This window comes from Musca autumnalis, unplaced genomic scaffold (genome assembly GCF_047663935.1).
Source record: "Musca autumnalis isolate F117 unplaced genomic scaffold, ASM4766393v1 scaffold_4, whole genome shotgun sequence".
Classification (NCBI taxonomy): domain Eukaryota; kingdom Metazoa; phylum Arthropoda; class Insecta; order Diptera; family Muscidae; genus Musca; species Musca autumnalis.
In genome coordinates this window covers 237,705,705-237,729,145 of record NW_027411977.1, presented here as the reverse complement: position 1 = coordinate 237,729,145, position 23,441 = coordinate 237,705,705, and the positions used below count along the sequence as shown (strand labels likewise).

Sequence of the window (23,441 nt, the reverse complement as noted above, 5' to 3'; positions counted from 1 at the left end):
TGAAAATTCTTAATAATTTCATAGCTCAAACGTCAAATGAAATCTCATCTGAAATCCATTGGATTTCATTTGACATTTAATCTATGGATTTGACAGTTGAAATCGAGTGGATTTCGTAAATGTAAACCAAGCTTAAGACTTGATTAATATGTAAAGAAGTAAATTAATTAATTTTTTTTCCCAATTTACATTAGGCGAGTCTTAGTTACCCGGCGCCTTTTTTTCTATATTTTATAAATTTATTTATTACCTGCAGACAAAAATCCTACCGCTTTATAAGGTGGAAATGGCTCATTCGAAATTATTTTCCAGACAATTTCCTCGTAAAGGGCTCAAAGAATTGGGGTAAAAACCAATTTAAGACTATGGAACGACAATCACAGGGTATCGTTTATAGCGTCATCAAGGGGATGGGAGGAAGCCAAATCTGTGGTTTTAGATCACAAAAATAAAATAAATTCGTCAAATTATGGGCAAATATTTGAAAACGTTATGTATGTCCTAATTATCAAACTTAAACTCAATAATGTGTACCATTGAAGGACATTTGATACCAAAAATTAATCAAAGTAACCGATTTCTAAAATACATAACGATATATTCGCATATTGTGTATGAAAATTACCTTTAAGTAACCTTTAGTTATATCGTTCTTATACCCAAGACAGACGGCAGCGTTAATTTGCATTAACTGCCTTAATTCAAATTAATTCGTGCATTATCCACATTCTTAATGCACAAAATCAAAGGAAATTTAAACTGAATTTAGCTATTTCAATATGGCAATGCTGTTGAAAATCATTTGTCTTTTGTCAAATTTCCATGTTTAGGAAAATAAAAAGGGAAAGCAAATCAGCAATTTTCGCGTTTCTTCAAAATAAGTAGTGGTCTTTCGCGAGTAGAATAGCAGCTAATCGTTTTTCACGCCTTCTAACAAATCTATTTTTCAAATTTTTATTTTCACAAAAAAGTTTATTACCCACCATACCAATTCTATCGAAAATTATATCTTCCTCAAATGTTCCTTTAAAGTTTTGCAATATTTTTATAATATAAATAGATATAAAAAGACTCAAAAATATCGCGAATAAATTAAATTTATTTTTGCTTCATCGTGGTGAAAATTTCAAAGATAGAAACGGTTTTTTTTTCGCATATTTTGGCGAACTTTTGTAAAGCTTTATGAAATGGTCTGCTGGGTACAAACAAGACAAACAGCTGTTTCATAAATGCAGATACTATCGTCTGTCAGGGTGAAAAATTAATTCAAATTAGGACATTTTTAATGCAAATTAACTCTGCCCTCTGTCTAGGGTATTAATTATGTGGCCAGGTCGATTTATAACTATTTTAATAAATCGTGGTTTCTTTCGTATAAACGAGGGGGAATTAAAACATGTTTTGGCTTTATTTGAAAGTGCTTACCGTGTACTTTATTTACAAATTTTATTCCATATAAATATTCAAATATTTGGAACGTAGCAAGTCAAATACTTTTTAATACGTTGTCGTTCTTAATTATATGGTCGCCACTGTATATACATTTAAAATTAATGTAACAATTAAAAAAATATATTTCAATTTGAAATTAAATATTGGATTAGTATATATAATTTATATATACATTAAATTAATTTAAAAATTCAAAAAATTTATTTCAATTTGAAAGTAAATATTTTATTATATATATATATATATATATATATATATATATATATATATATATTAAATTAATGTAAAAATTAAAAAAAAATTCCAATTTAGGAAAAAACGTTGTATATATATTTCAAATTTATGTAATATATTAAAAAAATAAACTGTACTTCTGCATTGAAACGTTTAGAATCAATCACTATTTCCTTCAATTGATCATCAAAATCACCATTGCCTCCATTGCCTGCTGATTGACCACCATTGCCAATACTATTGGCAATGGGGGTGGACCATTATGGTTGCCAGCTGGTTGACCACCATTGCAATTCTTGTTTCTGTATTTCTTAGGGTTGGTGGAATAATTTCGGTAGCTCCGATATGCTGGCGTTACCTGAACCCGATTCCCCACGCAGAAAAAGGTGAAGGGTTGGTAATTTGGGTATGGTTGGTAGTACCGCCCATAACGTTGGTGGTAGCGTCGGGCGCGGTTGCTGTTCGAGGTGGTACTGCTATTGTTGCCCGAGGTGGTACTGGCGGTACTGTTGTTGTTGCCATATTTTATGTATTTTTATATTTTAGATGCAAGTGTAAATTAGAATCAATCACTATTTCCTTCAATTGATCATCAAAATCACCATTGACTCCATTGCCTGCTGATTGACCACCATTGCCAATACTATTGGCAATGGGTGGACCATTGTGGTTGCCAGCTGGTTGACCACCATTGCCATTACCATTCTTGTTTCTGTATTTGTATTTCTTAGGGTTGGTGGAATAATTTCGGTAGCTCCGATATGCGGGCGTTACCTGAACCCGATTCCCCCCGCAGAAAAAGGTGAAGGGTTGGTAATTTGGGTATGGTTGGTAGTACCGCCCATAGCGTTGGTGGTAGCGTCGGGCGCGGTTGCTGTTCGAGGTCGTACTGCTGTTGTTGCCCGAGGTGGTACTGGCGGTACTGCTGTTGTTGCCATATTTTATGTATTTTTATATTTTAGATGCAAGTGTAAATTAGAATCAATCACTATTTCCTTCAATTGATCATCAAAATCACCATTGACTCCATTGCCTGCTGATTGACCACCATTGCCAATACTATTGGCAATGGGTGGACCATTATGGTTGCCAGCTGGTTGACCACCATTGCCATTACCATTCTTGTTTCTGGAATAATTTCGGTAGCTCCGATATGCGGGCGTTACCTGAACCCGATTCCCCCCGCAGAAAAAGGTGAAGGGTTGGTAATTTGGGTATGGTTGGTAGTACCGCCCATAGCGTTGGTGGTAGCGTCGGGCGCGGTTGCTGTTCGAGGTCGTACTGCTGTTGTTGCCCGAGGTGGTACTGGCGGTACTGCTTGCCATATTTTATGTATTTTTATATTTTAGATGCAAGTGTAAATTAGGCTTAGGTTAGTTATATGTGTGACACAATAAAGGCCTCGACACATAAGAAGCATGACATTCTTGCTTAAGTCATATCTGGTAAATGACTAAAGACCAAGTTCGACCTTATTCAAATGTGATTCTGAAATCTTTTTATTACGTCGAACATGGTCTTTAGTCTTTTATCAGACATGACTTAAGCAAGAATGCCATGCTTCTTATAGGGATAGGTAAGTCGACTTTCGATTAATCGATTAGTCGACTTTTTGCAGTTAAAAGTCTAAAAATCGTGGTCGACTTTTGGTTGGAGGGAAAATCGCATAATCGATTATCTTGTGATCGATTTTCGAGTTTGTCATTAGTTGCTGACTTGGCGGTTTTACATTTTCAAAAGAAAACTCGAAAATCGACTAATAATCGATCATAATCGATTTTCTGCGGTTATGAAAAAGTCGAAAGTCGAGTTTTAAGACAACTGAAATAATCGCAAGACCGAAAAATCGCATTTTTAGTTTTAGACCGAAAAGTCGAAAAATCGATTATTGCTTTACATTACCTATCCCTAGCTTCTTATGTGTCGAGGTCTTAATTCAGGTACTACACTATAGCTGTGTTCCAGAACTAAAAAGTTTTTACAATTTTTACGACTTTTACACATTTTACTCGAAAAAGCGTTCCCGTACACAAAAAAGTTGTAAAATGTTTACTTCTCTTTAAACAAAAATGGCGCTGAATGTCGCTCTCTTTAAAAACTTTTTACACGACAAATTTGGGCGAGTAAAAAAATAGTAACATGGTTGCCGGCGTCTGATTGGCTGATACGCCGACTTTGACATTTGTTCCAGTTTTTTTGACGTCTTTTCCATTTTTCCGTTCCCGAACTATTTCAAAAAACTTGTGTGTGAGAACAAATTTTTTGCACTTTTCTCTTTTACGAGTTTTACCATTAAAAAGTACGGGAACGAAGCTTATTTGTCAATATTCATTATTGTGAATAAAATCATCTACAAAACGTAAACGAGCAATCACAGTAATGCGTTATTGTGAATAAATTTGGACGTTTAACTGCTAACACCTCTTTATTCCGCCATGATTATCTATATGTCTATTCCAGAACCTGAAAAAATCTACAAATTTTTACTACGATAAAAGATTTTCCTTTATGTTTAATAAATCCACTCGATTTCAAATGTCAATTCCTTTGCGTATAAGGAACTGTAACAATGAGTTTACATTTACGAAATCGAGTGGATTTCAACTGTAAATTCCGTTGCGTATACGTTAAATTAAATCTCATCTGAAATCCATTGGATTTCGTTGACAGTTGAAATTGAGTGGATCTCGTAAATGTAAACATAAGACCATGGGCTGGATTCTTGTTCTATGAAAATTTGCATGGTACAAGAATAAAGGTAGTTTCATGCTAACATATGATTCAAATTTTTTTTAAATTTTGAATTTGAAGTACATTCATTGTCAAAATGAATTTGACAGAGAATGTTTATATGTGTGTTTACATGTACATATGTATCTATAAATGTCAGTTAAAATTAAATTTGCATTTGAATTTGTTTTAAATTGAAACGAAAAAAATCGTTATAATCAATCCAGTTTTCAAAAAATGCAAGCGATTTACATATTTAAAATGCTGATTTTGTTGTTGGTGTACCCTACACTGCTCCAACCGTTGGAGCTTTGCAAAAACATGAAGTAATTGATGATAATCATTGTATTTTTACACAGCCAGCCTGCAAAGATTTGGACAAACTTCATACTCTGGCTAAGTTGTCTCACGAATCCAAATGAAAGATAATTACTGCCCTCTGCCTAACGAAGAAATGCCGAAATTTGGTGTCTGGTTTATGCAAAATTGGCAATGATGGCAATCTATTTAAGGTCTGGGACTTTTCTAGGAAAGAAACCAAAGCATTTACTCCTGCAAAGCGGTTAAACTGAGTTTCAATATAAATAAATAAATATAAATTTAAAAAGTGAAACAACGTTTGTTATGCCTTTTTATTAATAGAAGTTCACAAAGAATGAGCAAGATTTTTATATCTATAAAAGTAATGATGTCAGGAATTGTCTGTCTAAACTTTTCAGTGTGGTGTATCCTATGTAATAGACTATCTCAATAGTCTATTACACATTATTTAACCATGGCTGTAACACTGGAAACGTCAGCTTGGAATATTGATGATTTGACCCAGCCAATTGTGGGAATGGTCGTGAATGTTTGTGTTTGCATAGGTATTTGTTGTTCTTGCTGATTCGGTGCAATATTGACAACAGCCAATAGTTGCTGTTGTTGTGGTGAAGGTGTTGGTCAGAAGGCAATTCTCAATATATATTGTTGTGTTGTTGTAGCATCACAAACAGGTTTGTTAGTATATTTTATTCTGGTACTTGGTTCCTCTGTATCCAGATTCAAAAATTCTGCAACCTTAAAGAATCAAGAGACTGGTGAGTGGGGCTAGCTGGGCAGTTGAAAACATGCAACGTATTGTGTGGTCCCAATACACATGCCGGGGATGTGTTGGGTATCGTGGCATCAATTCGGGCCCAATATGGGCGGCTGCATCGCCCGGATCTTAACTGGGCTAAAACCACTGTACCTTTGTAGGCCTGCGCAACTGCGTAAGTATGAATGCTATTGAAGTCGGCCTGAAAGTCTTGATCTAGAAATTCTCGTTTATACCATTGGACCTCTCTCTCTAGGTCATGCAAATCTCTACTAAATTGCTTGGATGGGGAAGCCTGTCCACATGTCGTGACGGGAATGCTCACGGCGGTAAAAACATAAACAGGTACTGACTGTATCGACAACATCTTGTTGTGTTGATTTATCGGTAAAATCTTCGTATCCTCATGAATATAATGAGGATGCACGCTGTCCAAGGGCGACATTCTGGCAAGTTTGGATATTCTTCTACTACTAAAATTTTCGTACCACGCTGGCGCCGCATATCTTACCACAGACCGGTCCATTCATTAATAATTATGTGATTATGTCGATGCGGCTGTAGTTAATCTGTTTGAAATTGATGCAGCTGCGGCTTTTCCAAAATGTATGTCATCCTTGACTTTGTGCATTCGATTTGATTGAATCCAAGAAGTTTCCACAGTCAATTACTTCATATAAATACATATATTCGGTGTTGTTGCATGAAGATTCTTTTGTTATTTTGATTAATTTCCCAATCGTTTCGTTTCCGCAGCATCTAGAAGTGTGGGGTTGTTGAGACTTTGTGGTGTTGAAATTGGTTTTTATATGTGCGCCTTACCAGCCATGGGAATATAACATAAAAATAATCACAAATAAATGTTTTTGACTTTTGTTATGAAATGTCATTTCACATTGTTGTTGTTCTGTATTTGACACGCTCCCGTACAGACATACAGGGTTGTATTTACCTGAATTTGGCAGATGCGACTACCTTTTATCATTCTACCATGGAAAATTTGAAATGAAAAATATTTCCTTTATAATTTTTTCATTTGACAGTTTTTTCCATTATAAATGTTTTCATTTCACTTTTTTTAGAAACAGAACTGAGCCTCTTGTCTGTATATTAGTATACCCAAAGTGATAACATACATGTGAAAAATCATATGGTGTAATATAGCCATTACTGAATTTTGACAACTAGTGGTCTGTTCCAGAACTGCAAGAATCTACTAATTTTTACTATTTTTTCCGATAACATAAAGGAAAAAATGTTATCGTAGTAAAAATTAGTAGATTCTTGCAGGTTCTGGAACAGAGCACTAGTCAAGGCAAATATAGAAGGTAGCCGATTCGGCGAATTGCTACAACAAAGCAACTTTTGCCGTAACATAATACGTCAAAATTTGTAAAGAGAATCAATTCGCCTTGGCGCTTAAGCTGAAAACAGATGCAACGTTTGATTCAAGGCACATTAAAGAAGGTAGCCGACTCGTATCAGCTGATTGAACATGAAATGTCAAATAAAATTGTTGTAATTGTGAAATGTAAACAAACATCTTGTTCTGATTGGCCGAAGCTAAATCGCTGCAAATTTAAGCGCCAAGGCGAATTGATTTTCTTTACAAATTTTGACGTATTATGTTACGGCAAAAGTTGCTTTGTTGTAGCAATTCGCCGAATCGGCTACCTTCTATATTTGCCTTGGTTTGATTAAAGTTTTGCGTTGGGCGTCGAGAAAAAAAACAACAACAACAGGGCGACGACGATACCAAAGTCCAGCGTTTATCTGTTTGCCGGCATATATTTCAAATGAATTTGAATTTTTCGGCATCATGCCCAACAGAGTAAAAACGGCCAAAACGACACAAAACTTTACCCAAACGTTGTATCTGTTTACAGCTTTAAATTTGCAGCGATTTAGCTTCGGCCAATCAGAACAAGATGTTTGTTTACATTTCACAATTACAACAATTTTATTTGACGTTTCATGTTCAATCAGCTGATACGAGTCGGCTACCTTCTTTAATGTGCCTTGGCACTAGTGTAATAATCAATTGTTTTTGATGAAACAACTCTAGGAATATTTCCATTGAACTAGTTCGTTCCGTTACTACACAACTCCATTGTTATTTGCATACATTTTTGCATTGTTGTTTTCAACGTGTCCAAGGTGTGCTGGGTTCCGTATTGATACCTTTGTTGTTTTGTATTGCATTTTAACAACAAAGGAGGAAAATGTCCTCAACAAATGCAGATGAACCTGAGATGGGAACTATAGAGAAAATTCGTAATAATCAGTACATTTTTAGAATGCCTCTACCTCCGCCGCCTACTGGTTCATATAATTCTCCTGCAATGAAGGTGGAGCATGATGGTATAAAAGCCGAATGGAAAGTGCACGGTATGTGAACATGAGCTTTTTTGTTTATTCGCATTGATATGGATGAATAAAACTGTTTACTATATTCAAATTCGTTCATCCGGCGCCAAAAGGTTTCGGTTTTTTGTTGGAATAGAGCGATATTTTAATTGCTTACCACCTTCTCTTAAGCTTTACATCCGATTCCTTACACTCTTTTAAGACTAAAATTTATATCTATGCTTTATCTCATAATATTTGGTTGAATTTCTTAGCTGGATTTTTCCACAGCTGGGTCTGATTGTCATATCAAATTAATTTTTCTCCATTATGTTATTTTATTTAAATGCCCATGTTCCAGAAGTGCTAGGATATACTAATTTTTACTATTTATTCGATATCATAAAGGAAAAATTGTTATCGTAGTAAGATTTATAGATTCTTGCAGTTCTGGAACATACCAATTATTACAAATCATCGATATTCATACACAATTTTTCTCCTTATTGATTGTATCACTCCAGTTTTTAGGAAAACAACTCAGTCCGCCGCCAACTGCACTTCTTCAACTTGTATAAAAATGACGGAGATTTCATCGAGCAGTAGAAAAGCACAGTTCCAAGTAGTTATATCAAAGATATCCTCCAACAAATTACAACATCTTAGAACATTTAGGATTCCAAAGCCAATGTCAAGGCAATTCTTAATATTGAACGAAAATGACACTGAATTTAACTTTACATTCTACGCTGTAACAGGCCCGATAATAGCTGATGACTTTGCCAATATTTTATCCAGCGAAGAATATAGTGATGTAACTCTGGTCGCCCAAGGGGGTGTTACATTTAAAGCTCACAAAGTTATATTATGTGCTCGGAGTGAGGTTTTTGCTGCTATGTTTCGCAACGACTCTGAGGAGAGTAGAAAAAATTGTATCGAAATTAAGGATATGGATGCGAGTGTGATGAAAGAAATGTTAACTAACATATACACGGATTCGGAGATACCTAAGGAAATGGCGGCAAAGCTCTTTTCTGCTGCCAATAAATATGCCCTGTTCAACTTACAGAAAATTTGTGAAGAAAAGCTAATCAATGAAATTGACGAAGATTGTGTTGTCGATACTCTAATGTTAGCTGAGCAGCATTCCTCAGAACGTCTTAGAAATGAGGCTATTGATTTTTTTATACATAATATTAAAGCTGTTAATGATACGGAAAGTTGGAAAATTCTACAAGAAAGTTATCATGAATTATACGTTGAGATTTTGGAAAAAACCATAGAAGAACTTTTGTAGAGATCGATATATTTGTATATAACGAATTGCAGTATATGTATATAAAATCAGAGAATTTTTGTAACATCCTAATTATGGTTGAATTCATAAACGCAACATTGAGTTGTCGAGTTTCATATGAACGCTCACATACCTTTTTATGACGATTTTTATATTTGAATCCCAGTGGGTTTGTGAAATCTCATTATATGTAAACGTACATGATTATAGAAGACGGTCATGTCTTCATATAGAAGACTACAATATCTTTCTTGCAGGAGAACGCAAGTTATTTTGTTCTTCTTATAGAATTCCAAAAGAAACAAGTACTTCTTATGGAAGACCTGTAGAGGTTCTTATAAATGCAGTTTATGAGGTCTTTCTATCGATGTCCAGAAGATCTTCTATATATTTCCACAAATTCTCGTTGGAGAAATCAACAAAGCTTTCTTTTTAGAATACCAATATCGTCTCCCATAGAAAATCACTCCATAACATTCTTTCGTTTCTCAATTTGTTTTTGCTCACTTTTGTCCACATGATTTCAATAAAAAATAACAACAACTACAACAATTTTACGCCGCCGCAACATTATGGGGTTTTGCATAGGATGGGAAATTCAATTTTAAACCTTCTCTCGCCTCAAAGAATGTATATGACAATGTTATGCTATCGACATTTTCCAATTTTGGATCTTTAACATATTCCGGATCAATGTAGAAAAATACCGGCATATCAACCTAAAAGAAGATAAATGAAAATGTCATCACAATTTAAAAATGTCTTTGGAACCTACCTCTTCGTGAGGATTCAATTGTTGTTCTTCGAAACAAAAACATTGTATCTTATTGAAATAGGCTCCCGCCTCAAAGGGCACCACATTGTAGGTACTAATACCGATTACCGGATGATCTGTTGGATTTTTTGCTGTATAAAAAGCTAAAGCCGTTTCTCCGGGTGCAACTTTAATTTCATATTGTTGTGGTCGAAAATTCCAACGCATCGATGAAGCAACATCAGCATTGAAACGTACTTTGATTATACGATCTTTTACCTTTTCCATGGTTTCGACTTTTTCCGCATCATGTCCCTGGCTTGTGGTGCCACCATAGCTATAGGCCTGTAAAGATAAAGGATGTATGTATGTAAATTTGACGCCTCCAAACAATAGTATGCTAAGTCGACTTATCATCTTTTCAAGTACATTTTTATATTTAACGTCCTTTAACTTAAATTCTGTCAAATTTTGGTAATAATCGGACAATCCGAACAGAAGTTATAAACAAATATTTACTTAGCATAGTACTGAAGGTCAAAGAAATTTCCAAACTTTTAGAGCTTGTCCTGCAAAAGTCACTGTTCAGAATTAGCAAACTATTATTTGGAGGTGTCGAACGTCCTTTAACTTAAATTCTGTCAAACTTTGGTAATGATCGGTCAATCCGAACAGAAGTTATAAACAAATATTGACTTAGCATAGTACTGAAGTTCAAAAAAATTTCCACACTTTGAGAGCTTCTCCTGCAAAACTCACTTTTTAGACTTAGCATACTATTATTTGGAGGTGTCGAATTGTACATGAAACAAATACCAAGTTTGTTAATCTTACTTGACAAAACATTCTGTAAAGAGGTACGGCAGCATAGCTCAAACCCACAATCAGCACTCCTCCTGCTGTGACATAGTAGAGTGTAGACCTCAGTTTCATTTTCCTTATGGATTCAGCTGTTGTTCCACCTCCTCGTTGTGATGGCTTTGGAATTTGTGCAGAAAATGCTCGCTGGCTTGCTGTTTGTATGCTTGGAGTTATGCATTTTGTACTAAGCTGTCTTATAAACCGAAACATGTTATTTATTTAATTTATTTATTATTTTCTAGATTTTTAATGTTTATTTCATCCGAATGTTTTGTAACTTCACTTCTGTTGCTGTTCTGTTAGGTTAGATCAGCTGTTTTTTGGCAAATAAATAAGTTGAATAAATAAATAAGAAAAAAAAAAACAGCTGTTACTCGATTTCTTAATGTTATCTATTTACTGTGGATGACAACAGTTCTCAAACTGTTAACTTGATTGTCAGTGTTATCTGTCAAGAGTCAATGCCTAATATAAAGTTTATTTTATTATTTTACGCCTCTACTCAGAAAAGAAATAATGAAAAGATTATTTTTTGCTGTCTTTTTGTACTAAAAATAATTTCCACCTTGCTAAAAACATTCTGCGAGTAATTTCCGCTATAATTTGTATATGTTTAACAGTCTTATTTCTCTAAGCAATGCTTTTTAAACTGTAAACAATTTGAAGTGTGGTTGTCAAAGAAACGGTAACAAACAATGGAACAATTAAATTATTTTTTGGTGTTAAATTACTTAAAAGTAATGTTTATATTAAAAAAGTAATTTTTCCGCCATAATTTGTATAAGTTTAACAGTCATATTTCTTTAACCAATACCTTTAAAACTGTAAACACTTTGAATGGTTGTCGGTTGTCAAAGAAACGGTTGTTGTCAAAGTAACCACAAAAGGGTGGAAACGGGAGGCAATAACAAAGTAAATTCATTAAAATAATTACTTTAATATATTAAATATATTAAAATTAAAATAAATTTGCAATTTTACGTTTAAAAAGACTAAAGAAAGGCGGTTGATCAATGCAAAGGTAACAACTGTCAGTTCAGCAAAGTTGTTCATGCAGTTAAAGAAGAAATCTATTAAACTTACTGACAAATTGCTTGTAATCGATTAAGTAGCTCAAGAAAAAGCTAATACGGGGATAAAAACTCCTACAAAAGGTAAACTAAAGTTAATATTTATAATTAAAATTAATTTAATGTTTTATTTTATTGTAGTTTTTGTTTTGATGTAAAGGCCGTTATTACACCAACTCATGAAGACTTTTTTACACATTTCAATAGTACGAGGGCATAATTTAGGTAATTTAAAAGTTTTTTTCTTATCAAAGTAGAAAACAATATTAAAATTGCTGCCAATATTTTGGATATTTTATTACTTTGAGGTGCAGCAGAAAGCCCACTTCTCCATGAAGAACAGTAGATTATATTTTATGTGAAGACCTTCTTGGTGTCTTTTGGTATTCATCGGTATTACCTCCCGGGCTTCTTGTAGCCTTCGATGGGAACAACTTCTGGTCTTCAAAGGAAAGATCTTCTGGACTTCAATGTGAACGCTTTATGGCCTTTAATGAGAGAATAGAAATCGTACGATATTCAATAAGGCATTTTAGTCCTTTCAGAAGATTTCATATCTGTTCCATGGGAAGACCTCCATCTTTTCCATGAGGAGATTTTTATTTGTATTTTTTGTATCTTCTACGAGAAGACTTTTTAACTTTTCTACGAGAAGACCTTGCTCTACTACTTCTAGGAGAAGACCTCTTAGCTTCCCTACGAAAATACCTTTCAACTTTTCTGATAGAAGACCTCGATGCTATTCTATGAAAAGAATTATAAACTTTTCTACGGGAACACCTTCTTAAAAATTTTTCTATATCTTCTAACTTAAAATTCTTTTTGTTCCGTTCCAGATAAACCTCAGAAACCTTCCCTCACCTTTCGGTTACCATGGATTTTAGTGATAATGGTGCTGATGATTTTGACAACTTTTTTGGGGCAAAGAAAACCAAGAAACCAACAACAAAAATATCTGACCCCATTGAAGATCTATTTGGTCTAGATGATGGCAAAGATGCTCGGGTACCGGCACCACGAAAGACCGTAACGAAATCATTGGGTGTAAAATCTCTTCTTGCCGCCTCAAAAGGCGAAGATGATGATGATGATTTAGGATTTGATCCCAAAAAACCAAAGGGAGGTGTAAATAAATCTCAAAGTCTTTTCGATGATCTACTGACACCGTTGGAAAGCAAAAGGCCACAAACAGCGGGACCACCATCAAAACCACCAGCTATATCAAGGCAATCTACCGATACCACCACAGATACATCGAATATTTTCCAAACTCAAGCAAGGCCAAAAACTTCTCAGGGTCGTAGAAGTTCCAATTTACAAAACGCTGATCCTTTGGGTTTGTTCAGCAAAGAAAAGGAGCCGCCAAATGTGCCCAGTTCGTCTGGTCGGTCAACACCAAAAACAAAAAAGAAAGGGGGTAGCACAGCAGATTGGTTGGGTTTAACCACGGAAGCAGAACCAGAAACAAATGCACCACCGGTTGTAGCAGCAAAAATCACAACTCGCCCCGAAACTCCTAAGGCCAATATTCTACCACCAGCACCAACCACAACCCAAGATAGTGCAGAAATTTTACAAATTCCCGATGTAAGGGAGGAACACTATGAAGACTCCGCCGATGAATTGCTAAACACTGAAAGAAATCCACCAGTGGAACTAAAGACCAAAGATCTCCAAGATAATATTATGATCGATTCCACTGCCCATAACATTCGTCTAATGAATACCATGAATCTGGAAGCCAAACAAAGTTTCACCGCCCTAAAATATCAAGAACAACAACTACTAATGGCTGCCCAAATGAAACAGCAAGAAAAGGTTCTCATGGAAATGCAACAACGCCAAAATTCTCTGCTGCAACAACAAGAGAGGCAATTCCAAACTTTATTGCAACAACAAATGCAACGTCATCATCAATTGGAGGATCTTATCAAGCAACAGCAGGCTCGTATTAATACCCATTTGCATTTGTTAATGTCTCAGCCACCAGTTGTGGATAATCCTGTAAGGGAATTCGATGAAGGGGATCAAGAGAATGTGCCTTATCGTGCGAATCAAAACAGAGAAAAGCTGGAAGAAGATAGGGAAAGAGAGAAACAGGCGGAAATGAATGTAATACAACTGGAGGCGGATAACAAACGTTTGGAATTGGAAAATTTACGTTTGGAAGAATTGGTGGCCAATAGCAAAAATAATTACGAAAGGGAAATTGAAATACTGGAGAAGACGTATAAGTAAGTAAAGTGGATAAGAAGAAGAATTTATCACAGAATGTCTGGAATGTATATACATTGAAAGAAGCAGGCTTTCTTTCAGGAAGGGTCTATAGAAGCACCCTTTCTTTCAGGAAGGGTCTATAGAAGCACCCTTTCTTTCAGGAAGGTTCTATAGAAGCACCCTTTCTTTCAGGAAGGGTCTTTAGAAGCACCTTTCTTTCAGGAAGGGTCTATAGAAGCACCCTTTGTTTCAGGAAGGGTCTATAGAAGCAGCCTTTCTTTTAGGAAGGGTCTATAGAGCACCCTTTCTTTCAGGAAGGGTCTATAGAGGGACTACAGAAGCACCATTTCTTTCAGAAATGGACTATAGAAGCACCCTTTCTTTCAGAAAGGGTCTACAGAAGCACCATTTCTTTCAGGAAGGGTCCATAGAAGCACCATTTCTTTCAGGAAGGGTCTATAGAAGCACCATTTCTTTCAGAAAGGGTCTGTAGGAACACACTTCCTTTCAGGAAGGGTCTATAGAAGCACCCTTTCTTTCAAGAAGGGTTTATAGAAGCACCCTTTCTTTAGGAAGGGTCTATAGAAGCACCCTTTCTTTAGGAAGGGTCTATAGAAGCACCCTTTCTTTCAGGGAGGGTCTATGGAAGCACCCTTTCTTTCAGGAAGGGTTTATAGAAGCACTCTTTCTTTCACGAAGGGCCTATAGAAGCACCCTTTCTTTCAGGGAGGGTCTATGGAAGCACCCTTTCTTTCAGGAAGGGTCTATAGAAGCACCCTTTCTTTCTGGAAGGGTCTATGGAAGCACCCTTTCTTTCAGGAAGGGTTTATAGAAGCACTCTTTCTTTCAGGAAGGGTCTATAGATGAACCCTTTCTTTCAGGAAGGGTCTATAGAAGAAACCTTTCTTTCAGGAAGGGTCTATAGAAACACTCTTTCTTTCAGGAAGGGTCTATAGAAGAACCCTTTCTTTCAGGAAGGGTCTATAGAAGCACCCTTTCTTTCAGGAAGGGTCTATAGAAGCACCCTTTCTTTCAGGAAGGGTCTATAGAAGCACCCTTTCTTTCAGGAAGGGTCTATAGAAGAACCCTTGCTTTCAGGAAGGTTCTATAGAAGCACCCTTTCTTTCAGGAAGGGTCTTTAGAAGCACCTTTCTTTCAGGAAGGGTCTATAGAAGCACCCTTTGTTTCAGGAAGGGTCTATAGAAGCAGCCTTTCTTTTAGGAAGGGTCTATAGAGCACCCTTTCTTTCAGGAAGGGTCTATAGAGCACCTTTTCTTTCAGGAAGGGACTACAGAAGCACCATTTCTTTCAGAAAGGGACTATAGAAGCACCCTTTCTTTCAGAAAGGGTCTACAGAAGCACCATTTCTTTCAGGAAGGGTCCATAGAAGCACCATTTCTTTCAGGAAGGGTCTATAGAAGCACCATTTCTTTCAGAAAGGGTCTGTAGGAACACACTTCCTTTCAGGAAGGGTCTATAGAAGCACCCTTTCTTTCAAGAAGGGTTTATAGAAGCACCCTTTCTTTAGGAAGGGTCTATAGAAGCACCCTTTCTTTAGGAAGGGTCTATAGAAGCACCCTTTCTTTAGGAAGGGTCTATAGAAGCACCCTTTCTTTAGGAAGGGTCTATAGAAGCACCCTTTCTTTCAGGGAGGGTCTATGGAAGCACCCTTTCTTTCAGGAAGGGTTTATAGAAGCACTCTTTCTTTCACGAAGGGCCTATAGAAGCACCCTTTCTTTCAGGGAGGGTCTATGGAAGCACCCTTTCTTTCAGGAAGGGTCTATAGAAGCACCCTTTCTTTCAGGAAGGGTCTATGGAAGCACCCTTTCTTTCAGGAAGGGTTTATAGAAGCACTCTTTCTTTCAGGAAGGGTCTATAGATGAACCCTTTCTTTCAGGAAGGGTCTATAGAAGAAACCTTTCTTTCAGGAAGGGTCTATAGAAACACTCTTTCTTTCAGGAAGGGTCTATAGAAGAACCCTTTCTTTCAGGAAGGGTCTATAGAAGCACCCTTTCTTTCAGGAAGGGTCTATAGAAACACTCTTTCTTTCAGGAAGGGTCTATAGAAGAACCCTTTCTTTCAGGAAGGGTCTATAGAAGAAACCTTTCTTTCAGGAAGGGTCTACAGAAACACCCTTTCTTTCAGGAAGGGTCTATAGAAGCACCCTTTCTCTCAGGGAGGGTATACCGAAGCACCCTTTCTTTCGGGAAGGGTATACCGAAGCACCCTTTCTTTCAGGAAGGGTCTATAGAAGCACCCTTTCTTTCAGGAAGGGTATGTAGAAGCACCCTTTCTTTCAGGAAGGGCCTATAGAAGCACCCTTTCTTTTAGGAAGGGTCTATAGAAGCACCCTTTCTTTTACGAAGGGTCTATAGAAGCACCCTTTCTTTCAGGAAGGGTCTACAGAAGCACCTTCTGTTTCAGGAAGGGTCTATAAAAGCACCTTCTGTTTCAGGAAGGGTCTATAAAAGCACTCTTTGTTTCAGGAAGGGTCTATAGAAGCAGCCTTTCTTTCAGGAAGGGTATATAGAAGCACCCTTTCTTTCAGGATGGATATATAGAAGCACCCTTTCTTTCAGGATGGATATATAGAAGCACCCTTTCTTTCAGGAAGAGTCTATAGAAGCACCCTTTTTTTCAGGAAGGGTCTATAGAAGCACCCTTTCTTTTAGGAAGGGTCTATAGAAGCACCCTTTCTTTCAGAAAGGGTCTTTAGAAACACCCTTTCTCTCAGGAAGGGTATATAGAAGCACCATTTCTTTCAGGAAGGGTCTATGGAAGCACCCTTTCTTAAAGGAAGAGTCTATAGAAGCACCCTTTCTTTCAGGAAGGGTCTATAGAAGCACCCTTTCTTTTAGGAAGGATCCATAGAAGCATCCTTTCTTTCAGGAAGAGTCTTTAGAAGTGCCCCTTCTTTCAGGAAGGGTCTTTAGAAGTGCCCTTTCTTTCAGGAAGTGTTTATAGGAGCTCTATTTCTTTCAGAAAATGTCTTTAGAAGCACTTTTTCTTTCATAAAGCGTCTATAGAAGCACTGTTATTTCAGAAAGGGTCTTAGAAGCACCGTTCTTTCAGAAAGGTTCTATACAAACACTCTTTCTTTCAGAAAGGATCCATAGAAGCACCGTTCTTTCAGAAAGGGTCTATAGAAGCACCGTTCTTTCAGAAATGGTCTATAGAAGCACCGTTCTTTCAGAAAGGGCCTATAGAAGCACCGTTCTTTCAGAAAGGGTCTATAGAAGCACCCTTTCTTTCAAGTGTCTATAGAAGCACCCTTTTTTTAAGAAGGGTCTATTGAAGTACCCTTTTTTAGGAAGGGTCTATAGAAGCACTCTTTTTTTAGAAAGGGTCTATAGAAGCACCCTTTTTTAGGAAGGGTCTATAGAAGCACCCTTTTTTAGGAAGGGTCTATAGAAGCACCCTTTCTTTCAAGTGTATATAGAAGCACCCTTTTTTTAAGAAGGGTCTATTGAAGTACCCTTTTTTAGGAAGGGTCTACAGAAGCACTATTTTTTTAGAAAGGGTCTATAGAAGCACCCTTTCTTTCAAGTGTATATAGAAGCACCCTTTTTTTAAGAAGGGTCTATTGAAGTACCCTCTTTTAGGAAGGGTCTATAGAAGCACTCTTTTTATAGAAAGGGTCTATAGAACCACCCTTTTTTAGGAAGGGTCTATAGAAGCACCCTTTCTTTCAAGTGTATATAGAAGCACCCTTTTTTAAGAAGGGTCTATTGAAGTACCCTTTTTTAGGAAGGGTCTATAGAAGCACTCTTTTTTTAGAAAGGGTCTATAGAAGCACCCTTTTTATAGAAAGGGTCTATAGAACCACCCTTTTTAGGAAGGGTCTATAGAAGCACCCTTTCTTTCAAGTGTATATAGAAGCACCCTTTTTTTAAGAAGGGTCTATTGAAGTACCCTTTTTTAGGAAGGGTCTATAGAAGCACTCTTTTTTTAGAAAGGGTCTATAGAAGCACCGTTCTTTCAGAAAGGGCCTATAGAAGCACCGTTCTTTCAGAAAGGGTCTATAGAAGCACCCTTTCTTTCAACTGTCTATAGAAGCACCCTTTTTTTAAGAAGGGTCTATTGAAGTACCCTTTTTTAGGAAGGGTCTATAGAAGCACTCTTTTTTTAGAAAGGGTCTATAGAAGCACCCTTTTTAGAAAGGGTCTATAGAACCACCCTTTTTTAGGAAGGGTCTATAGAAGCACCCTTTCTTTCAAGTGTATATAGAAGCACCCTTTTTTTTAAGAAGGGTCTATTGAAGTACCCTTTTTTAGGAAGGGTCTATAGAAGCACTCTTTTTTTAGAAAGGGTCTATAGAAGCACCCTTTCTTTCAACTGTCTATAGAAGCACCCTTTTTTTAAGAAGGGTCTATTGAAGTACCCTTTTTTAGGAAGGGTCTATAGAAGCACTCTTTTTTTAGAAAGGGTCTATAGAAGCACCCTTTTTAGAAAGGGTCTATAGAACCACCCTTTTTTAGGAAGGGTCTATAGAAGCACCCTTTCTTTCAAGTGTATATAGAAGCACCCTTTTTTTTAAGAAGGGTCTATTGAAGTACCCTTTTTTAGGAAGGGTCTATAGAAGCACTCTTTTTTTAGAAAGGGTCTATAGAAGCACCCTTTTTATAGAAAGGGTCTATAGAACCACCCTTTGTTAGGAAGGGTCTATAGAAGCACCCTTTCTTTCAAGAAGGGACTACAGAAGCACCATTTCTTTCAGGAACGGTCTAAAGAAGCACCTTTTCTTTCAGGAACGGTCTAAAGAAGCACCCTTTCAGGAAGGGTCTATACAAGCACCCTTTTTTTCAGGAATGTCCATAGCACTCTTTCTTTTAGGCACCCTTAACCTTCACTAATTTTTTGTTCTTTCTTCCCCTTTCGTTTCAGAAAACAAATCGAAGTCCTCGAAAAACATCTCGCCAACTTAGAGAAACGTCTAAAATCCGAAATAGAGGAACTTCAAGACCACTTCCAGAAGAAAATCGAAATCTTAGAGGAAGAAAAGGCTAACATCAAAACTAACTATAACGAAGAAATTCAGAATCTCAAGCAGGATCATGAAGATGAATTGCGAAAATTGAAGAAAAATCAAGAAGAAGATTTGGAAATGATAAAAGAGGAACATCGCCGTATGTTGGACAATATACGACAAGCCAAGATGTTAGAGTTTGCAGCTGTACAAGAAAATGGTTCCTATTTGGACTGTTTGCGTGTCGCCTCTTCTAACCTCAGCGATTTGACCGGAGGCCTTAATGAATTAAAAGAAAATATGCAAATGAAAATTGATCAAATCCACACAGAAAGAGAAAAGAAATTGGAAGCCCGAGAGAAGAGAATAGAAGATGCTGAACGGCGATTAAAACTCAATGAAGAATCCAATGAAACTGAGAAACAAAGACTTCTGGAATTGGTCAGCACACTGGAGTTACAAATGTCAAAAATGTCCAAAGATTCGGCAGAGGAAAATTGGCAACTGCGACAAAAATTGGCCAGTCTCGATGCTGAAAAGGCTGCATTTGCCAAGGAACGTGAATTTTTCCGCGAACAAATGTTGCGCGATGAGGAGCGTATAAAAGACCTTAAAGAATTACAGCTACTGGAGACACAACGCTTGCAAGCACAAATCCAAGAAGAACGGGCCCAATTACAGGTTGAAAAATCAAAATTCGATTTAGAGAAACGTCTTCATGCCAATGCCGATACACAAAAAGAACGTCAAGAGATCGAAGCTGCAATGCAGGTGGCCCAAGATGCTGCCCGCAAAGCAGATGCAGAACGTGAACGTTATTACAAAATGCAACGGCAATTGGAACAACAAAAGCGTGAGTTGGCCGACAAAGAACATTCGCTTAGCGTTAAGGAGGAAGAACTGCAACAGGAACTTATGTCATTCCGCATGGCAGAGCGGGTGGCCCAGGAGACCCAACAAAAAGCCAAAATGGCAGAACAATTCTTTCACAATAAAATACAAATGTTACAGCAGCGTAACCAAGAAATTGCCGAAAAAGAATCAAATTTATCTCAAGAGCGATTGCTATTGGCCCAAGATCGCATTGCCCTGCATGCCCTTAAAACCAAATTATCTCAGCAAACAAAATGTTCTCTTTGTCAGCTTTCTCAGCAAAATAAAGATATTAGTGATAATTTACACAAGAATATCTCATTGGTTTATGATAAACCATTGGAAGAGTTCCAGCTGCCTCAACATCGTCAAACAAATTTCAATATGGATTTTATGGGTCAAAGTAATGCTGTGGAACGTTTACTGGATGCCAATATTGCAGATTCCTTGCGTAAAATGACTTCCTCTTCTAATTTGCCCGGTTGGGAGATGTTGCTACTCGATGATGATCACAAGAAAATGGTGCAGTCGCATAGCACTGCCAACCATAACAACAATATTAATAATGATGATGATGAATATGATGTAAAGAGAAGCTCAAATATATAACAGATTTTATCATTTATTCTACAAGGGGATTACCAAATTAAAAGCAATTAATTTTTGTTCTCAATAAATTTGTTGGCAGCCAAAACAAGCAAGAAGCATCCTTTCTTTCAGAAAGGGCTATAGAAGGACCCTTTCTCTTATAAAGGGACTATAGAAGGACCCTTTCTTTAAGAAAGGGACTATAGAAGGACCCTTTCTTTAAGAAAGGGACTATAGAAGGACCCTTTCTTTAAGAAAGGGACTATAGAAGGACCCTTTCTTTAAGAAAGGGACTATAGAAGGACCCTTTCTTTAAGAAAGGGACTATAGAAGGACCCTTTCTTTAAGAAAGGGACTATAGAAGGACCCTTTCTTTAAGAAAGGGACTATAGAAGGACCCTTTCTTTAAGAAAGGGACTATAGAAGGAACCTTTCTTTCAGAAAGGGACTATAGAAGCACCCTTTCTTTCAGAAAGTGACTATAGAAGCACCCTTTCTTTCAGAAAGTGACTATAGAAGCACCCTTTCTTTCAGAAAGTGACTATAGAAGCACCCTTTCTTTCAGAAAGAAACCATGGAAGCACTCTTTCTTTTAGAAAGGGTTTATAGAAGCACCCTTTCTTTGAGAAAGGGTTCATAGAAGCACCCTTTCCTTGAGAAAGGGTTTATAGAAGCACCCTTTCTTTGAGAAAGGGTTTAGAGAAGCACCCTTTCTTTGAGAAAGGGTTTAGAGAAGCACCCTTTCTTTGAGAAAGGGTTTATAGAAGCACCCTTTCTTTGAGAAAGGGTTTATAGAAGCACCCTTTCTTTGAGAAAGGGTTTATAGAAGCACCCTTTCTTTGAGAAAGGGTTTATAGAAGCACCCTTTCTTTGAGAAAGGGTTTATAGAAGCACCCTTTCTTTCAGAAAGGGTTTATAGAAGCACCTTTCTTTGAGAAAGGGTTTATAGAAGCACCCTTTCTTTGAGAAAGGGTTTATAGAAACACTCTTTCTTTGAGCAAGGGTTTATAGAAGCACCCTTTCTTTGAGAAAGGGTTTATAGAAGCACCCTTTCTTTGAGAAAGGGTTTATAGAAGCACCCTTTCTTTGAGAAAGGGTTTATAGAAGCACCCTTTCTTTGAGAAAGGGTTTATAGAAGCACCCTTTCTTTGAGAAAGGGTTTATAGAAGCACCCTTTCTTTGAGAAAGGGTTTATAGAAGCACCCTTTCTTTGAGAAAGGGTTTATAGAAGCACCCTTTCTTTGAGAAAGGGTTTATAGAAACACTCTTTCTTTGAGAAAGGGTTTATAGAAGCACCCTTTCTTTGAGAAAGGTTTATAGAAGCACCCTTTCTTTGAGAAAGGGTTTATAGAAACACTCTTTCTTTGAGAAAGGGTTTATAGAAACACTCTTTCTTTGAGAAAGGGTTTATAGAAGCACCCTTTCTTTGAGAAAGGGTTTATAGAAACACTCTTTCTTTGAGAAAGGGTTTATAGAAGCACCCTTTCTTTGAGAAAGGGTTTAGAGAAGCACCCTTTCTTTGAGAAAGGTTTATAGAAGCACCCTTTCTTTGAGAAAGGGTTTATAGAAGCACCCTTTCTTTTAGAAAGGGTTTATAGAAGCACCCTTTCTTTGAGAAAGGGTTTATAGAAGCACCCTTTCTTTGAGAAAGGGTTTATAGAAGCACCCTTTCTTTCAGAAAGGGTTTATAGAAGCACCCTTTCTTTGAGAAAGGGTTTATAGAAGCACCCTTTCTTTGAGAAAGGGTTTATAGAAACACTCTTTCTTTGAGCAAGGGTTTATAGAAGCACCCTTTCTTTGAGAAAGGTTTATAGAAGCACCCTTTCTTTGAGAAAGGGTTTATAGAAACACTCTTTCTTTGAGCAAGGGTTTATAGAAGCACCCTTTCTTTGAGAAAGGTTTATAGAAGCACCCTTTCTTTGAGAAAGGGTTTATAGAAGCACCCTTTCTTTTAGAAAGGGTTTATAGAAGCACCCTTTCTTTTAGAAAGGGTTTATAGAAGCACCCTTTCTTTGAGAAAGGGTTTAGAGAAGCACCCTTTCTTTGAGAAAGGGTTTAGAGAAGCACCCTTTCTTTCAGAAAGGGTTTATAGAAGCACCCTTTCTTTCAGAAAGGGTTTATAGAAGCACCCTTTCTTTGAGAAAGGGTTTATAGAAACACTCTTTCTTTGAGAAAGGGTTTATAGAAGCACCCTTTCTTTGAGAAAGGGTTTATAGAAACACTCTTTCTTTGAGAAAGGGTTTATAGAAGCACCCTTTCTTTGAGAAAGGGTTTAGAGAAGCACCCTTTCTTTGAGAAAGGTTTATAGAAGCACCCTTTCTTTGAGAAAGGGTTTATAGAAGCACCCTTTCTTTGAGAAAGGGTTTATAGAAGCACCCTTTCTTTGAGAAAGGGTTTATAGAAACACTCTTTCTTTGAGAAAGGGTTTATAGAAGCACCCTTTCTTTGAGAAAGGGTTTAGAGAAGCACCCTTTCTTTGAGAAAGGGTTTATAGAAGCACCCTTTCTTTGAGAAAGGGTTTATAGAAGCACCCTTTCTTTCAGAAAGGGTTTATAGAAGCACCCTTTCTTTGAGAAAGGGTTTATAGAAGCACCCTTTCTTTGAGAAAGGGTTTATAGAAACACTCTTTCTTTGAGAAAGGGTTTATAGAAGCACCCTTTCTTTGAGAAAGGGTTTATAGAAGCACCCTTTCTTTGAGAAAGGGTTTATAGAAGCACCCTTTCTTTGAGAAAGGGTTTATAGAAACACTCTTTCTTTGAGCAAGGGTTTATAGAAGCACCCTTTCTTTGAGAAAGGTTTATAGAAGCACCCTTTCTTTGAGAAAGGGTTTATAGAAACACTCTTTCTTTGAGCAAGGGTTTATAGAAGCACCCTTTCTTTGAGAAAGGTTTATAGAAGCACCCTTTCTTTGAGAAAGGGTTTATAGAAGCACCCTTTCTTTTAGAAAGGGTTTATAGAAGCACCCTTTCTTTTAG

At 36.9% G+C, this 23,441-nt stretch overlaps 3 protein-coding genes across 6 annotated transcripts; 2 read left to right on the top strand and 1 right to left on the bottom strand.

The window, feature by feature from the left end:
* Positions 1–7,495: 7,495 nt before the first annotated feature.
* On the top strand, positions 7,496–20,501 carry twy (fas-binding factor 1 twitchy). 4 transcript variants are annotated; one of them, XM_073981460.1, is made up of 5 exons: positions 11,597–11,664; positions 11,744–11,906; positions 11,964–12,047; positions 12,659–14,056; positions 18,924–20,501. In XM_073981460.1, exons 4-5 carry the CDS (start codon positions 12,696–12,698, stop codon positions 20,485–20,487), a joined length of 2,925 nt encoding a protein of 974 aa, XP_073837561.1. In that variant the 5' UTR covers positions 11,597–11,664; positions 11,744–11,906; positions 11,964–12,047; positions 12,659–12,695; the 3' UTR covers positions 20,488–20,501. The 4 variants fall into 4 exon arrangements, with proteins under 4 accessions (XP_073837563.1, XP_073837561.1, XP_073837560.1 ...); XM_073981459.1 differs by having other exon boundaries at positions 11,629–11,906; XM_073981462.1 differs by lacking the exons at positions 11,597–11,664; positions 11,744–11,906; positions 11,964–12,047 and adding an exon at positions 7,496–7,882.
* LOC141403293 (speckle-type POZ protein-like) lies at positions 8,421–9,137 on the top strand. The gene has a single exon (XM_073985481.1). The coding sequence runs from the start codon at positions 8,421–8,423 to the stop codon at positions 9,135–9,137; it is 717 nt and encodes a 238-aa protein (XP_073841582.1).
* Positions 9,617–11,081, bottom strand: Cox11 (Cytochrome c oxidase copper chaperone COX11). Its single transcript, XM_073981463.1, has 3 exons — positions 10,726–11,081; positions 9,913–10,236; positions 9,617–9,856 (listed from the first exon to the last, which is right to left on the bottom strand). The coding sequence occupies exons 1-3, from the start codon at positions 10,960–10,962 to the stop codon at positions 9,692–9,694; spliced, it is 726 nt and encodes a 241-aa protein (XP_073837564.1). The 5' UTR covers positions 10,963–11,081; the 3' UTR covers positions 9,617–9,691.
* Positions 20,502–23,441: the final 2,940 nt, after the last annotated feature.

Excerpts from the sequence above, each read along its gene's own strand:
- LOC141403293 (XM_073985481.1), top strand. The coding sequence starts at position 8,421 with ATGACGGAGATTTCATCGAGCAGTAGAAAAGCACAGTTCCAAGTAGTT.
- twy (XM_073981462.1), top strand. The coding sequence starts at position 12,696 with ATGGATTTTAGTGATAATGGTGCTGATGATTTTGACAACTTTTTTGGG. Across the intron at positions 14,057-18,923 it reads ATACTGGAGAAGACGTATAA|AAAACAAATCGAAGTCCTCG; the intron begins GTAAGTAAAGTG and ends CTTTCGTTTCAG.
- Cox11 (XM_073981463.1), bottom strand. The coding sequence starts at position 10,962 with ATGTTTCGGTTTATAAGACAGCTTAGTACAAAATGCATAACTCCAAGC. Across the intron at positions 10,237-10,725 it reads TTTACAGAATGTTTTGTCAA|GCCTATAGCTATGGTGGCAC; the intron begins GTAAGATTAACA and ends TTATCTTTACAG. Across the intron at positions 9,857-9,912 it reads AATTGAATCCTCACGAAGAG|GTTGATATGCCGGTATTTTT; the intron begins GTAGGTTCCAAA and ends ATCTTCTTTTAG.